The sequence below is a fragment of the Camellia sinensis genome, chromosome 12 (assembly GCF_055761805.1).
Source record: "Camellia sinensis isolate YWXY chromosome 12, ASM5576180v1, whole genome shotgun sequence".
In the NCBI taxonomy this organism is placed as follows: domain Eukaryota; kingdom Viridiplantae; phylum Streptophyta; class Magnoliopsida; order Ericales; family Theaceae; genus Camellia; species Camellia sinensis.
This window is the reverse complement of record NC_138972.1, coordinates 105,288,840-105,306,939: the sequence shown is the minus strand read 5'-3', so window position 1 is coordinate 105,306,939 and position 18,100 is coordinate 105,288,840. Positions and strand designations below refer to the sequence as shown.

At 36.1% G+C, this 18,100-nt stretch overlaps 1 protein-coding gene across 1 annotated transcript; it reads left to right on the top strand.

Moving 5' to 3' along the window:
* The first annotated feature begins 810 nt into the window (after positions 1-810).
* LOC114258033 (uncharacterized) lies at positions 811-13,927 on the top strand. The gene is made up of 14 exons (XM_028197879.2): positions 811-932; positions 1,029-1,158; positions 1,253-1,397; positions 1,682-1,927; positions 2,011-2,095; positions 3,177-3,279; positions 3,566-3,691; positions 8,917-9,042; positions 12,863-12,981; positions 13,111-13,195; positions 13,297-13,389; positions 13,492-13,581; positions 13,669-13,788; positions 13,868-13,927. Exons 1-14 carry the CDS (start codon positions 811-813, stop codon positions 13,925-13,927), a joined length of 1,650 nt encoding a protein of 549 aa, XP_028053680.2.
* The last annotated feature ends 4,173 nt before the right edge of the window (positions 13,928-18,100 follow it).

The window sequence follows — 18,100 nt, the reverse complement described above, 5'->3', positions numbered from 1 at the left end:
GGTAATTTATTTAATTTTTCCTATAGAATATAGTGGTTAAAGGGGTACTTTTTTCTATTTTATGTTTAAACCATCTACTAAAGTAAGTTTAACAAGACCCTAAAACAAACTTCATATGTGTACTCCTCACATGCTTATGCATAAAAGGTGTACAAGACGCACCTAAGGCGCATGTCTCAGACTATGTGTGCAAGCCTTTGGGGAGTAGAGCCTAAAAATCAAAGCCTTGAGGCATTTTGCCTTGGCCTTGCCTCGAGGCGAGCCTTAGTAAAGCCTTTTAAAACTTTAATTAAAATTGCAAAAGGTGCTTCCTTAAGTTTCTTGAAATGACCTGCTTCTGGGAAATTTTTTGAAACACGTGCTGATTTCCCTCCCACCCCTGGCATCATTTCGCCTTATTTTCAAACAGACCCTTAAAGTTTGCATTGAATTCTGTAATTTAGAGACAGACCTAATATTTTGATGTTGCTTGAAGTTGAAGCAAGCAAATAACTTTAAATTAAGAACCAGTGTACATTCTCAAATTTTGCTTTCATAAACTTCAATTCAGAAATTATTTATAAAAAAAAATTTAAAAAAACTTCAATTCAGAAATTAATTCTTGACAGCTAAATAGAGCCTTAAAAAAAGTTCAGGGCTCACTTTGATTTGTCAACTCTAATTTCATGACAGATTTCAGTTGTTAAAAGGCTCTTAATATTTGATGGCAACCAGATTAGGGACCTCTTGGCTTTCTTGACATTTGAACTCCATCTTTTTAGAGATCTTTTTATATTTTCTTCCAACTTTCAGTTTACCAGTGTGTTGTAAATGTTTTTTATGATTTTCATTTCCATCGCTTTAAGAGACCTTGGGTTTTGCACTGCAGGTCGAAATATTGAAAATCTTGTAATGCATAGTGTGCTTAGCTTTATTGGCAAAGTAAATGTAAGGTATGTGATAGATTATCCTCTATGTTTATTAGTGCTGTGATTTTGTATTTATCATCTTCCTGATTTTATTTAATTTTCTTATAAATTTTTGGCTAGTCCCAATACATATCTCCTACACCAAGAGCTGCTTAACTTCATGCTCGTAGCCATGCCAACTCAGCTTCTTTCTGGGCCATCACCAGGACCCAAGGATATTCACCCATTCATTGATATGGCAATGGTCCAGGTGACAAGAACTTTTGACTTTTTTTAGCTCGTCCAAAATCTGCAGTTCTTTTAACGGGTATTGCTGTTCTGTCAATTTGCTATTACATTTTCAGGAAAGCTCTTTTGTTGGTTTGGTTGTTCACAAACTGCTACTTAATTACATCATGCGACCTCACTTCGCCTTAAATATTACATCTTATGACATGTTTTCTGAAGGAAATCAGCTCGGTGTTTTACAGAGAGTTGGTTCTGCAGCTGGTATGGTGGTTTATTTGATAATGCTCATTTTTTACAAGTAGTCAGCTGGTATGGTTTTATTCTGTTAATATGCAGTATGCATCATAGCTATGCCATTTGTCATCAAAATAGCATAGTGTTGTTCAGAGTCATTTGGATGCAATGTTTCATAAATTTCACTAGATTGTTGTTGTTTGTTTCTAGTTTTTTTCCCCTTTTACCATTGGAGTCTTTTTCTTCTGTTTATTTATTATTTTGACTTATTTTACTGACAGAAGTTTGTGAATTTTATGATTGTCTTGCAGCAAGTTTTGTGCTATCGCCATTTAATTTCTTTATCAGTTCAAGTGGTGAAGCTACCAAAAGGCCTTTGGCAGACAGCAGTCTTCATGTGTTACTTATTCTTATTTATTATCGTAAATGTGTTATGGAGGAGACTCTAAAAGATAAAAGCGATGACAGTGCCACTTCAGATTTTCTTCTCAAAGAAAATACATATTTTTCTGAAAACTCTTATTGCAAGGCCTTAGAGAATGTTAGGGATATTGAATGTAAGGTTCTCAAAATTGTAATCGTTTGATTGTTATGGGGCTTATTTTGTGCACTGCTAAGTAAACCAGTCCACTGCTTGCAGTTGATCGCGTTGATATTGAGGGGAATGCACACTATGGTCCACTTGTGAGATTACCTTTTGCTTCCCTCTTTAATACTCTTGGCATGTGAGTATCTGTATTACGATTATTTTAGTATATGAAAAAATAGATCCAAAATCTAAATGCTAGAGTTTTAATTTGGTTGCTTACCTTTTTAATCCTTTGTTGGCATCCTTGGATTACATTCATAGATTTTCTTTTCTTTCTTTGATAAACTAGATTAGAATCTTGGTTGTAATTCAAGTTACAGATTCCTTAATAGAATCCTCTTGTTCTGTGCCTGTTGGTGCAAGTAATGCAAGTAATATGATACTGTGATGTCCTGTGGGGCCCCATAGTATTACTAATGTTAAGCATTTTGTAGTTACGGATAATATGTATGAGACCATGTTAGCTTTAAATGTTTTTGAAATGTCTTTTTTAGGCTCCATATTGCCTCATGCACTATATTAATCATTTCCCCCTTTAATTCTTTCTTGACGATTGCTAAGAGTGTTTTTTTTATTAACTGAGGTTGGTCTTTGAGCAGCATGACCTGACCTATCTCATCCATCTAAAAGAAATGAAAATGAAAAAACGTAGAAAATGCTATTGCTCTATTCTCTCTCATACAAAGTTTTAAAACGCATTATCGAGGCTTGCCTTGAGGCTTTATTTTTAGGTGACACTCCTCAAAGGCTTGTGCATATGGAGATCTTGATCTTGGATTGTTGTTAAACTTAGTCTAATACATTATTTAAACATAAAAAGAACTCCTTTTGTAACTATATTCATGAGAAAAAACATGTAAATTATTGACCAAGAAAAAACACAAATCTAAGGCTTGAAAACTAAAGCTAAGAATGTTGATTTTACGTGTAAAGAGTGCAAGCTTCCTTCTCTGGAGTGAAATGTTTGATGCTTTGAGACAAAATGTATTTGCACTTTTATATTTAATTTACAATATTTTAACATATTTTAGTTGTTTACTAAATATAAAAATTCAAAATGTTTACGCCTTGAGGCTTATACCTTGCGTCACATGGGGTAAAGTGCCTAGCATAATGCATTCACCGTTAAAAACTTTATGTGCATATCATCAAATTGTATTATCTATTTGTTTATCCTTTAAGTAAATTTATTGGTTTTGTGACTACTGTCTCCTCAGGTACTTGGCTGATGAAACTGCTATCTTACTGCTTTACTCATTAGTGCATGGGAACTCAGATTTTCTGGAGTATGTCTTGGTGCGAACAGATTTGGATACACTGGCATGGAGTGGCAGCTATCATTTCCATCTTATTTGTATTTAGTTAGCCCACCTATTGTTGTGTGGTAACCTTGGCAAGAGATAAAATAAAATTTTTAGAAAAAAAGTAAAAAAAAAAGAATAATGGTTATTACTTGTCAGATAAGTGATGTTATGGACATAATTTACAAAATTTTGTGTACAATGGTAACTACAAAATCTTATGAGCAGTCATCATTTTTAGTAGTTTACGTAACATAAATGCCACATATCCTAATTTGATTTGCATTATGCAATGAAATCAACAGTTGATGCCCATGCTGGCAACACTGTATAATGCTTCAAAAGGGACATCCAATCAAATCTACATGGTGCTGATTATTCTGCTAATACTTAGTCAAGATTCCTCTTTTAATGCCAGTATTCACAAGCTGGTGAGCACTGCCTCTTTAGGCTATCATTTAACTGTGTTGGAAATCAAGCTATTGTTAATATAATAATACCAGCTGCATGCTTATATCATTAATATATATTTAATATATATATTAGTTAGTGCTTCTCCATCAGATGCTTAGTTGTATAGGTAGTACCTTCTCATCAGATGCTTCGCTTTCAGCTGCTTTTTATTTCTATATGTTTTCTTTCATGCTGTAGTATCATAATGATGTTGTATCAGCTCTCCTATATAATGGAGCCTTCTCTTCAGGTTTAATACACATTTTTGAATTACAGAGCGTATTAGCTCTTTCAATCACTCTCTCAATATTTCTTTCATGGTATCAGAGCAGGTGTAATCCTGTCTCATCATTTCGCCTCTTCAGTCAGTATTCGAGTTTTCTGTTTTAAATTTTTTTTTGTCTCTCTCTTCTACTCAAATATATCCTTCTATTTCATGCCTAAATACGGTCCAGCTTTTGGAATGGCTATCGACTCATCCTCCTCTTCTTCTGATATTATCATCTCATCATCTTTATCCTCTCATCAAATGGAAACCTCTCATCTTCCGATCACCGCCCATAAACTGAATGGGCAAAATTATTTGCAATGGTCTCAATCCATATTAATGTTTATACGGGGAAAGGAGAAAGACGACTACATCACCGGAGCCTCAGCACTACCAGAAACCACAGCATCAACCTACAAAAGGTGGATAGCTGAAAATAACATGGTCATGTCATGGCTCGTCAACTCTATGACCACTGACATTGGCGAAAATTTTCTGTCATTTGATATTGCCAAAGAGATCTGGGACATGGCAAAAGAAACGTTTTCAAACAAGGAAAACACATCTGAAATCATCTAGCTTGAAAGCTCCCTCCACGATTTACGTGAAGACAATCTTACGGTAACTGAATATTTCAATACCCTTACTCGTCTATGGCGTCAACTTGATACGTTTGAGGTTCATAACTGGCAGTATGTTGCTGATGGTTTGTTGTATAAAATGATTGTCAAAGGGAAGCGTGTGTTTACATTCTTGTTAGGATTGAACACAAATCTTGATGAAATCAGAGGAAGAATTATGGGAGTAAAACCGCTACCTAGCCTTAGAGAGGCATTCTCTGAAGTCCGTCGCGAAGAAAGTCGGAAAAAACTCATGATGGGATCCCATCAACAACTGAATATGGTAGAAAGCTCGGCTCTTAAGACTCAATTGGCTCCTATTGACAACCGTCAGAAAAATAAAGGAGGTAGGCCTTGGTGTGATCATTGCAGAAAGCCGGGTCACTCGAGAGAAACTTGCTGGAAGATTCATGGAAAGCCAGCAGATTGGAAGCCACGTCAGCCTCTTGAGAAAGAAGGACGAGGTAATCATGTAGGTACAAATGAACTATCACCACAACCTGAAGCAAGCCCTTTCACCAAGGAGCAAATGGAGATGCTCCAGAAACTACTACAGTCACAATCTGGTTCGTCTTCCAACCACATCATTGGATCCGGAACCTTGGCTCACAAAGGTAATTCTTTGAACGCCTTTACTGTTTGTAAGAAACGTAAAAAACCTTGGATTATGGACTCAGGAGCATCTGATCATATGACGGGAGAGGCAACAATTTTTGATACATATAGCTCATGTCAAAATAATTTAACGGTCCGAATAGTAGATGGTTCACTATGAAAGGTTGCCGGTATAGGTTCAGTTGTGCTGTCTAGGAATCTTATTCTCAACTCTGTTCTCCTTGTTCTTGACTTGGACTGTAATTTATTGTCAATTAGTAAACTCACTAAGGAAAAGAGGTGTGTTACTAATTTTTTCTCCACTCATTGTGAATTTCAGGATTTGGATTTGGGGAAGACGATTGGCAATGCTGAGGAATGCTCTGGACTCTACATCCTTAAGGAACGCCACTATCCACAGGAACAACCTCAAACGGCAATTCGTGGTAGTTCTTTTTTGGTTTCGTGTCAAAATAATGATAAAGCAATTATGTTGTGGCACTATCGCTCAGGTCATTTTAATGTTATGTATCTCAAGCATTTATTTCCTTCATTATTTAAAACTCCAAAACCTTTTGATTGTGAAATCTGTCAATTGTCTAAGCATGTACGGTCCCATTTTCCCATTCAATCCTATAAAGCGTCTCGTCCATTCTCACTAATTCATAGTGATATCTGGGGTCCATCAAGAATAAAAAATGTAACTGGTACTAGGTGGTTTGTCTCATTCATAGATTATCATACTAGATTAACCTGGGTCTTCCTCATGAAAGACAAATCTGAAACAAGCCAAATCTTCAAAAATTTTCAAATTATGATTCAGACACAATTCCAGTCAAAAATCCAAATTCTAAAGTCTGATAATGCTCGGGACTATTTCAACTCCATTCTAGGAGAATTTTTAGCCAAAGAAGGGATAGTTCACTTATGTTCATGTGTTGACACCCCACAACAAAACGGCATCGTTGAACGGAAAAATAGGCATTTGTTAGATGTTACTAGATCGCTAATGTTTTCCACAAATGTTCCACAATTCTTCTGGGGGGAAGCTGTTCTTACAGCAGCCTACCTTATCAATAGGATGCCATCTAGGGTACTACAATTCCAAACTCCTTGTCAACTTCTCCTAAAATCCTTTCCAACTACTCGCCTCATCTCCACCATCCCATCAAAAATTTTTGGGTGCTCTGTCTTTGTTCATATCCATCAACAGTATCGAAGTAAACTTGATCCCAAGTCGCTCAAGTGTATCTTCATTGGGTATTCATCACATCAAAAAGGGTATAAGTGTTACTCTCCGGTCACAAGGAAATTCTACAATTCCATGGATGCCACATTTTTTGAAACCCAGTCTTACTACCCTAAAATCGTTATTCAGGGGGAGACTCCAACCCAGGAATATCAATTTTGGACCCTTGAGTCATTTAGTGAGCCATCCATCACCACCAAAAATCCCACACCTCCTGAGTCATTGAATCAATCTTTACCTGCCGAAAATTCCGAGTTCATTGTTGACTTGTAGGATAATGAGCACATCCAAGAGGAAACAGAGGAAGGAGCACTTTTTCAACAATCCCATGAGGCTGAACCGGGTTCTAATCCAAGCAACATTCCAGGTGACAATATTCCTCCCACAGATAGTACTGATAATTCTGAGTTAGAAAATAGTATTCTTAATATGCCCATAGCTTGGAGAAAAGGAGTTAGATCATGTACTCAGCATCCCATTGGGAACTTTATTTCTTATGATAAGCTATCACCTTCGTTTCGTGCTTTCACTTCTAGCATCACGGAGATACCCATTCCTCGGAATATTCAGGAAGCTTTCAAGTATCCGAAGTGGAAGGCGGCAGTCAATGAGGAAGTTCGGGCTCTAGAAAAGAATGGTACTTGGGCAATTACTGATCTTCCAAGAGGTAAGAAACCAGTTGGGTGTAAGTGGATTTTCACAGTAAAGCACTAGGCAGATGGTAATGTAGAACATTATAAAGCTCGGTTGGTCGCCAAAGGATTCTCCCAATCCTATGGCATTGACTATCAAGAAACCTTTGCTCCAGTTGCCAAGCTCAACACTGTTCGTGTACTTTTATCCTTGGCAGCTAATCTCGATTGGTCACTTCACCAACTTGATGTGAAAAATGCCTTTCTCAATGGTGACTTAGAGGAAGAAGTTTACATGGACATTCCTGCTGGACTTGAGACGACATCAAATTTTAACAAAGTTTGTAGACTCCGAAAATCCTTGTATGGTCTCAAACAATCTCCTAGGGCCTGGTTTGAACGGTTCAGTTAGGTAGTGAAAGGGTACGGTTTTGTTCAATGTCAATCCGATCATACATTATTTGTGAAGCACTCCCTAGGAGGGAAATTGGCAATTATCATTGTTTATGTGGATGACATAATTCTAACAAGTGATCATGAAGAGGAAATTGGCTTACTTAAAAAATTCCTAACAAAGGAATTTGAGATTAAAGATCTTGGAAACCTTAAGTACTTTCTTGGAATGGAGATTGCTAGGTCAAAGAAAGGTATAGCAGTCTCACAACGTAAATACGTTCTAGACTTACTGAATGAAACAGGGATGCTAGGATGCAAGCCGGCAGAAACACCTATGGACACAACTATCAAACTGAAAGAGAGTGACGGTAGTGCACCAAGTGATAAAGGGAGATATCAACGTCTTGTGGGAAAACTCATTTATCTTTCTCATACAAGGCCAGACATCGACTTCTCTGTTAGTGTGGTCAGTCAATTCATGAATAATCCAACCAAAAAACACATGACTGCTGTGATCAGAATATTGAGGTACCTAAAAAGGACACCGGGAAAGGGTCTCTTTTTCCAAACAACAATAAATAGAAAAATTGAGATTTTTTCAGATGCAGATTGGGTAGGTTCATTGACTGATCGAAGATCAACTTCTGGCTATTGTTCGTTTGTTTGGGGGAACGCGGTTACATGGCGAAGCAAGAAACAGTCAGTGGTAGCCCGTAGTAGTGCTGAGGCAGAATTTCGTGCTATGGCACTAGGTGTCTGTGAGGGAATCTGGTTGAACAGGCTGTTAGAAGAATTACGGGTTCCATCTGAGCATCCCATGGTTTTATACTGCGACAACCAAGCCGCCATCAGTATAGCTAAGAATCCAGTTCATCATGATCGAACTAAACACGTGGAGATAGATCGACACTTTATCAAGGAAAAGATTGAAGAAGGAGTTTTTCAAGTCAGCTACACTCCAACAAACTGCTAAAAGGCTGACATTCTCACAAAAGCTCTAGCTCGAGTTAACTTCGAAGATCTGACGGAAAAATTGGGATTGATTAACATCTACAACGTAGCTTGAGGGGGAGTGTTGGAAATCAAGCTATTGTTAATATAATAATACCAGCTGCATGCTTATATCATTAATATATATTTAATATATATATTAGTTAGTGCTTCTCCATCAGATGCTTTGTTGTAGTGCTCTGCTTAGTTGTATAGGTAGTACCTTCTCATTAGATGCTTTGCTTTCGGCTGCTTTTTATTTCTATATGTTTTCTTTCATGCTGTAGTATCATAATGATGTTGTATCAGCTCTCCTATATAATGGAGCCTTCTCTTCAGGTTTAATACACATTTTTGAATTACAGAGCGTATTAGCTCTTTCAATCACTCTCTCAATATTTCTTTCAAACTGGATTATATAAAGATCATATTAACATCTTATTTATTTGAACAGATGTTGCCAAGTGTTTCATGGTACCAAGAACGCCTGCTCCATCAAACTTCTCTTGGTTCCATGATGATCATAATTCTGATAAGGACTGTGAATTACAACCTATCCAAGCTACCACTACAAGAAAAAGCGTTTTTGGCGACTAAAACTTCATTTTTCGTCGCTGAAAGTAGTAGAATTGGCAACTAAAATGGCGTTAGTCACCAAAATTGAGATCGATTTGTATGACCCATGAAAAGAAGATTGTCTCATACGTGCTTGTTGTCAAAATTTGTCAATGCTTACAATATGAATTTTTGGAGATTTGTTGAGATCTTAAAATTCAGATATATCAATTTTAATGTTGATGCTAAGTAAAGATATATATATATATTTTTTAATTTCTTAAATATATATATATTTTGTGTGTGTGGAAAATTTGTGAGTTCAGGCAATTTCCCTTTTAAGACTTACATGAACACACATTAATAGAGGAACAAAATTATGTGGTATACTGATAAGGAATTTATTAGTTATGTTGTCACGACCCGAACCCGCCCCTATGGGTTAAGGTCATAACCGGCCAGTAATCACGAGATTACCTACGGCCTCAAACCAAATGAGACAAAACTCATCAGAGTAAAGGGGCCAAAAGGAAACAAATTTAAAACTTTGTCCATAGAGTCGTGCTTATATGCACATCATAACATTCCATACATACATATGTTAAAAACTCACAACAGAAAGTATAGTAACATAAAGTTCTATACAGACAGAATCATTCAAATCTAAGTCAACCAAAACAAAGCTATATACAGACGTACACCAAAGTCCTCGCCAACATGACAAAATAACATAGAATGGCGGAAGGGCGAAAACGTGTCTCGTGCGTGAGACGCAAAGGCTGACTCTTCAAAACCTTAGTTGTTCCATACAGACTTCACTGGGGCTGGGTTCGGGTTTCTCTTGGCTTACCTACAAACACATGAATGAGCGTGAGCGAAAGCCCAGTGAATAATATCAAATAAAGAATACACATTAGAACAATATACATCAAACGGCCTTGGGCCCAATTTATATTTCTACTAATACATACATACATAGACATATGTAAGTTAAGTAACTGCGGTTCCGAACACATCATATGGCCTCGGGCCCAATTCAATAGTGTCAAACTGTTATTCGTGTCAAACAGGCCTTTGGCCTTTTTAAACTTCCATATCAAACTGGCCTTTAGGCCTTTCAAACTTTCATATCAAACTGGCCTTTAGGCCTTTCAAACTTTCATTTCAAACTGGCCTTTAGGCCTTTCAAACTTTCATTCATGTCAATCTGGCCTCTGGCCCATTCATGCATGTCAAACTTTCATTTATGTCAAACGGCTTTTGGCCCAACCATTTATGTCAATCAGCCTTCGGCCCAATCATTCATGCCAATTAGCCTTCGGCCCACAATCATTTATTCTTGTCAAATCGGCCTTCGGCCCAACCATTTATATCAATCGGCCTTCGGCCCAATCATTTATATCAATCGGCCTTTGGCCCAATTATTTATATAAATCGGCCTTCGGCCCAATTATTTATATCAATCGGTTGTCCATAATTCAAACTAGCAAACTTACAAAGAAATAAGCAATTGGACAATTGACAAACTTCAGAACATCGATATTACTCACAGTGATCGGCTCGTGGATTTGTCCTAGAGCTTGACCCTACACATCATATAACACATATGGGTCACAAACGATTCAATTCGTTCTTTAATTTACATATTCCTCTTTAGGCTTCATTCTTATCTCTTTAACTCAATTACAATGCTTAATGCATGCCTAAGAGTGCTCGCAAGTGAAAGAGAACGGAAAATGAAGCACAGAACGATCACACAAAATTTTCAGAAACAGGGTCTCCGCTCGAGCGTGAACTTACCCACTCGAGCGGACCCATGAGGTCTGCAAAAGTACTGGTTATGTCATTTTTACGCTCGAGCGTGGAACTTGGACGCTCGAGCGGAAGTCCATCTTACATAGCTCCCCACTCGAGCGTGGACTTCACCGCTCGAGCAGATATCATGGTCTGCAGAAAATACTGGGAGCACGAAATTCACGCTCGAGCGGCTGGTTTCCCGCTCGAGCGGACCTCAATTTTCTGGGTTTTCCAAATTGTGTTCTTGAGCTCCAATTTGACTTTCAAACAACATTTCTTGCATGCAATGGCTCAAATATCACATATACGCATACTAACATGATACCAATACCAAATTACAATATTAGGAAGCTCAATTTCTTGAATTATCTACATGCATGTCCCAAATTATCTCAACTCATCACCAACATGCTCAAATTCAAACATTCAAGACTTACACTCCCATGATTTGTATATGCATGTGGGAGATGCTCATCATTCCCAACTTAATTGGTGAAGAGGTGGCCAAATACATAGATTTCAAACAAGATTCAACATGGATTATACACATTGTGTTCAAATATGGAAATTCATGGCAATTTCCTACATGCATGCCTCTATTGACTTCAAATACAACAAAATCCACTCAATTCATGCTCTTTATCATCATTTAACTCTGAATTTACAAACTGCAAACAAAAACCCATGATTCAAGGGATGATTACTCACCTAGGAGCCTTAAACACCCAAGTTCTAGCCAATTCTTGAGCTTAATCTTCAAATTTCCAAGCCTTGAGCCAAAATTACACAAGTCTCTCCCTTTCTCTCTCTATAACCGGCCCTCTCTCTAATCTTGAGTCCAAGATCAACCAAAATACAATAAAGGAGAGGAATTGGGGTGTAGTGCTCCTATACAACAAATCCCACTAGGTCCCAATTTAATAATAATAACTATTTGGGCACTAATTCATTAATTAAATCAACTTAACCTGGTCTGAATCAATTTTTCAATTAAACCTCACCGTAGACTCTAAAAATTATGCCAATCACAATGGCATGACAAATTTTGATTTTGGTGGCCGATAGGGCCTTCAATTTAATCGCCAAAGCAGATAATCAAACAGATATTCCTACGGTGAACAGATAGAAATTCAAAACCACATATTTTCACACAATGGCACATGAAATCATATTAAACACATAATCATACTCAAATTAAGGACCAATTAGCATACTACGGATCAGGGGTATCACACATGTCATGGGAAAATAATCAGTCCACACGTAAAACATTCTGATATATTAACAATTCTAAAATACAAGAATTACCTCCGATGGAAATGTAGTATCTTTTCACCGTGGGCAGAATTTCTTTGACTATTTTTATTTGTAGTTATCTAGTTGATGCCCCCCTTCACTCAAAAAAAAAAAAAAAAAAAAATACTACAAATTAATGATGAAAATTACAGTACCGTTAGAATATTATTAAGTCTTCTTGTCACTCCATTGCTTATTTAACATTTCATATATCTACTTGTATAAAATTAATGGCAAATCATCATAACAATAATGAACATTTATTATAGAAACCTTAAATGCAAAAGGACAAAGGACAATCTCTTCCTACATAGTTGCTCATATTTGGGCTAATAACTTTGGTTGTCTGTCACATGTCATGTAACTTATCCTAATTCTAATTGCACAGACAGATCTCTTTTGAAGGGTGCAACATCCCCAGCTTCGTCACATTAAAAATACAGTCTAAATGATGGCAAGAGATAAATGAACTTTTTCCATAGGATATGGAGCCTCAGTTCTTAGCATCTTTAGGGCCATTCAATATATCTATGGATTTGTCTATATTTATATGGTCAATAGACATTGTAACATTCAGAAAATACATTGGAAAGTAAGTTTTTACCAAACATTTGTAAATACACTGGAAAGTAAGTCTTTACCCTGCATATTGGATATATTGATGGGTGTGTTGAGATGTAGGTAAGTATCTGAAACAGTTGGTTTTACAGAGGCTTTCCTACTGTAGCGTTTGACATATTTATTTGATGCAGGATATTTACCTCCACACAAACTGTCTTGCAATTTTGGCCAACATGGCACCCCATGTCCACCGTTTGAGTGCATATGCATCACAGAGACTCGTTAGCCTCTTTGATATGCTCTCACGCAAGTATGTCTCTTATTGTTTCCATAGAGCAGCCTGATCTATTTTCTTACGTGGAATACTTGATAACTTTGATAGAATCTTTACTTTTATGGGATTTTGATTTGATCATCTTTTTAAAACGTTGTGTGTTAGGTACACTAAATTAGCAGAGCTAAAACATGATAAGATGCGTATAGGGAATGGTGAACCAAGAGGAGACAGTCTTCTAAAAGAGATGGTTGTCACCATAATCGATACCTTTAGCTTCATTACTATTTAGATCTTATCTTACATTTCCAAATTATTTTTCTTCTAAATCAACATATATTTTTCTTGCAGTCAACAGAATTGCATATTTATACTGATTTCCTGAGGATTGTTCTGGAAATATTAAATGCAATACTGACTTACGCTCTTCCACGTAATCCTGAGGTATCATCATCATTATCACTGAGACCATATGCATCTGGATTTGGTTACCCCACCCCTCTCCTCTCATATTGTGGGTATTTTTCTTTGTATGGATTGGAGCAGGTTGTATATGCGATTATGCACAGGCAGGAGGTCTTTCAGCCTTTCAGGAATCATCCTCGCTTTAATGAGCTGCTTGAGAACATTTTTACTGTATGTGCTTGAGAACATTCTTACTGTAGGTTGTATATCCGTCTTTTTCCCTTTATTTTCTTCCCGCATAATCTTTAATTTTTGTAGGTCTTAGATTTTTTCAATAGCCGCATGGATGCCCAAAGAATGAATGGTGAATGGTCGGTGGAGAAAGTCCTCGAAGTCATAATCATCAATTGTCGTTCTTGGCGTGGTAAAGGCATGAAGGTACAAAGCAAATGGTTGTGTTAGTAGGTTTATCCAATAGTGGGATCCTTTTTTATGTTTTTTTTAATCCAATTAACAGATGTTTACTCAATTACGCTTTATATGCTTCTGCCTTAAAAGATGTTATAAAAATATATAAAATGTAATGAAGTGAATTTTACATTTTCAAGTTAGTACCTGTTTTTTTCTCACTTTAGAACATTATTTTCCTGTTGAAAAGACGGAAATAAAGATATGCATGCTGTGGATGGATTAGTTTTTTTTGTGTTGTTGTCTGTAATTTCTAGCATGATGCACTTATTTGTAGATTTTAGTTGATTAAGAATAGCTTTGATTGAATTTTTAAGCATGATTGGGTCTATTAACTAAATATTAGCAACTGAATGGAGACATCTTGAATATCGTTATTTATTCAACCTTTTCATTCATATTTGCATACCACTAAGGCACTAATTTCTTTTTCTTGTCACATTCCCTTTCTGCAGCTCATTCAGTTTTAATCCCAGTAGCCTAAATCTGTTTCCAGTTGATCTGCCTGTAAAAGTAAGTATATTGTTTCCTCAAATGTTTTAAAGATGTCAATCATGAATTCAAGAATTTAATTTTCTTTTCTTTTGCTTTCTTTTTTATTTTTTTTTTGGCTTCATTGATTTTAATGGGCCTGACTGATTGTTCCTCACCCCTTCTTACTCTGCTAGCATTTGTGTTATTCTTTCTAGCTATGAAGCACGGGCACAGGTATGGGTATGGATACGAGTATTGGTACTGAGACGATACAAATACGTTAATACGGTAAAATTCAAAAAAAATAAGGTACAGGTACGACTTGGTATGCTTGTAAAAAAAAATATTTTTAATTTAGATAATGCAATAATTAATTAAATGGTTTAATTTGTTAAGGTCCAACCTATGATTAATATTTAATTCCAAAATTAAAGATATAAATCAAAATTAAATGTCAATATATTAAATAACTTAGAAACCATAGTTTAATTTTAAAATCATGCTAAGCATAAAACAAAAAATAAAAAAGAAAGTCTAGTGAAATGAGTTTTATCTCTGTGGTAGAAGAAAATATTGTTTCAATTGAGGTATGGTACGGCTTGGGTATATACTAGGTACGTCTGGGATGCCAAAAATTAAGAAGAAAAAATTTAGATACGTGTTTCATGCACCCAGTACGTATGTAGAAGTATTATACGAGGTATCATAAGTCGGTAAGTACTCAATACGGGTACAACATATTTTTCGAAGTACCCATACTTCATAGCTTTTCAGATATTAGTACTATGAAAATGATGATGTGTGCCGCATAAAGAAAGAGTTGACTCTCAGAGACATCTTTTTTGTTTGATTTAGTATTGATGTACTATATTGCTTTTAGGTGGTTGCTTACCTTGCTGTCTCTTTTCTTTTTTTTTTTCTTTTTTTCTTTCTTTTCTGGAGTTATGTTCTATTTTGCATAATTTTGTTAGGATGTTTTTAGAAGAAATTGGAAGAAGTGCTTCTATCATATGCGTCTGACTTTAACAGATGGATATATTTTCCCTTAGCAGCCTACATTGTGCACTACAAGAAAATACAGCTTTGGCGACCACTTTTGCCGACTAAAAATATTTTGGTTGCCAAAAGTTGTGGAATTGGCGACCAAAAATTATATTAGTCGGTAAAAGTACAATATTTAGCTACTAAAATTTTTTAGTCGGGGTATATTAATTTTTGGCGACTAAAAAAAAATTTAGTCGCTAAAAATTTCACAATTGGGGACTAAAAAAAATTTAGTCGCTAAAATTTTCCACAATTGGCGACTAAAAAAATATGTTAGTCGCCATATAGATAGTTTTGGCGACTAAAATAATTTAGTCGCTGAATGAAAAAAAAAATTTATTTTTTATCTTTGGCGACCAAAAGTTTGGTCGGCAAAAATTTAATTTCAGCAACTAAAAAAATACGTTAGTCGCAGTATAGATAGTTTTGGCGACTAAAATAATTTAGTCGCTGAATGAAAAATAAAAATTTATTTTTTATCTTTAGTGTCCAAAAGTTTGGTCGGCAAAAATTTAATTTCAGCGACTAAAAAATATTTTGGTCGCTGTATATATAGTTTTGGCGACTAAAATAATTTAGTCGCTGAAAGGAAAAATAAAAATTTATTTTTGATCTTTGGCGACCAAAAGTTTGGTCGGCAAAATTTTAATTTCAGCGACTAAAAAATATGTTAGTCGCGGTATAAATAGTTTTGGCGACTAAAATAATTTAGTCGCTGAATGGAAAATAAAAAGTTATTTTTTTTCTTTGTCGACCAAAAGTTTGGTCGGCAAAATTTTAATTTCAGCGACTAAAAAATATGTTAGTCGCGGTATAGGTAGTGTTGGCGACTAAAATAATTTAGTCGCTGAAAGAAAAAATAAAAATTTATTTTTGATCTTTGGCGACCAAAAGTTTGGTCGGCAAAATTTTAATTTCAGCGACTAAAAAATATGTTAGTCGCGGTATAGATAGTTTTGGCGACTAAAATAATTTAGTCGCTGAATGAAAAATAAAAAATTATTTTTTATCTTTGGCGACCAAAAGTTTGGTCGGCAAAATTTTAATTTCAGCGACTAAAAAATATGTTAGTCGCGGTATAGGTTGTTTTGGCGACTAAAATAATTTAGTCACTGAATAAAAAATAAAAAGTTATTTTTTATCTTTGGCGACCAAAAGTTTGGTTGGCAAAATTTTAATTTTAGCGACTACAAAATATTTTGGTCACGGTATACATAGTTTTGGCGACTAAAATAATTTAGTAGCTGAATGAAAAATAAAAAATTATTTTTTGTCTTTGGCGACCAAAATTTTGGTTGGCAAAAATTTAATTTCAGCGATTAAAAAATATTTTGGTCGCTGTACATATAGTTTTGGCAACTAAAATAATTTAGTCGCTGAATGTAAAATAAAAATTTATTTTTTATCTTTCACCCATCACTCTTTCTCTCTCTTTCTGTCTTCTGTCTCTTTTTTTCTCTGTGTGTCTCTGTCTTTGTCTCTCTTCTCTTTCTCTCTCTCTCTCTCTCTCTCTCTCACTCATCACTCTTCTCTATCTGTCTGTTTGTCTCTCACTCTCTTTCTCTCTGTGTCTCTGTTTTTTTTCTCTGTCTCTCTTCTCTTTCTCTCTCTCACTCATCACTCTTCTCTGTCTGTCTGTCTGTCTCTCTCTCTCTGTGTCTCTCGCTCATCTCTCTTCTCTCTATTTCTCTCATCTCTCTTCCTCTCTCTGTCTCTCTTCTCTCTCTCTTCTCTTTATCTCTCTCCCTCTCTTGCTCATCTCTCCCTGTCTCTCTCTCGTTTATCTCTTTTTGCTCTTTTTCTCTCTCTCTCTCTCTCTTTGTCTGTCTCTTTTCACTAATTTTTTCATTTTCCACTCTCTTTTGTCTTTCTCTCTCTTACTCATCACTCTTCTCTGTCTGTCTGTCTCTCTCTCTCTCTGTGTCTCTCACTTATCTATCTCTTCTCTCATCTCTTTTCTCTATGTCTCTCTCGCTCACCTCTCTTCTCTCTATCTCTCTCGTTCATCTCTCTTCTCTCTATGTCTCTCTCGCTCATCTCTCTTCTCTCTATCTCTCTCATTGTCTTTCTCGTTCATCTCTCCTCTCTCTTTGTCTCTTTTTCTGTCTCTCACTCTCTATCTCTTTCTCTCTTTGTCTCTCTTTCTCTCTCTCTTTTTCTCTCTGTCATTCATCACTCTTATCTGTCTGTCTTTGTCTCTGTCTCTCGCTCATCTCTCTTCTCTCTATCTCTCTCATCTTTTTTCTTTCTCTATTCCTATCTTTCCCACTCATCTCTCTTCTCTCTATCTCTCTCTTTGTCTCTCTCGCTCATCTTTCTTCTCTCTCTATCTCTCTCTTTTTCTATGTTTCTCTCTCGATCATCTCTTTTCACTCTCTTTCTTTCTGTCTTTGTTTATCTCTCACTCATCTTTCGTTTCTTTCTATCTCTGTCTCTATCTCTTTCTCTCTATGTCCCTCTTTCTCTCTCTATCTCTTTCCCTTTCTGTCTCTTTCTCACTTATCACTCTTCTCTCTCTCTTTCTCTCTCTATGTCTGTCTAGCTGTCTCTCACTCTTTTATCTCTCTTTCTCTCTGTGTGTCTGTCCGCTTGTCTGTCTCTCTCCCACATTGTGTTCATCTTGCTCACTCTCTCCCTCCCCTCTTATTTATTTACCGAGCTCTCCACTACAAGAAAATGCACTTTTAGCGACCATTTTTTCTCTCTTTCTTTCTCTCTCACTCATCACTCTGTCTCTTTCTCTATCTCTCTTCTCTATCTGTCT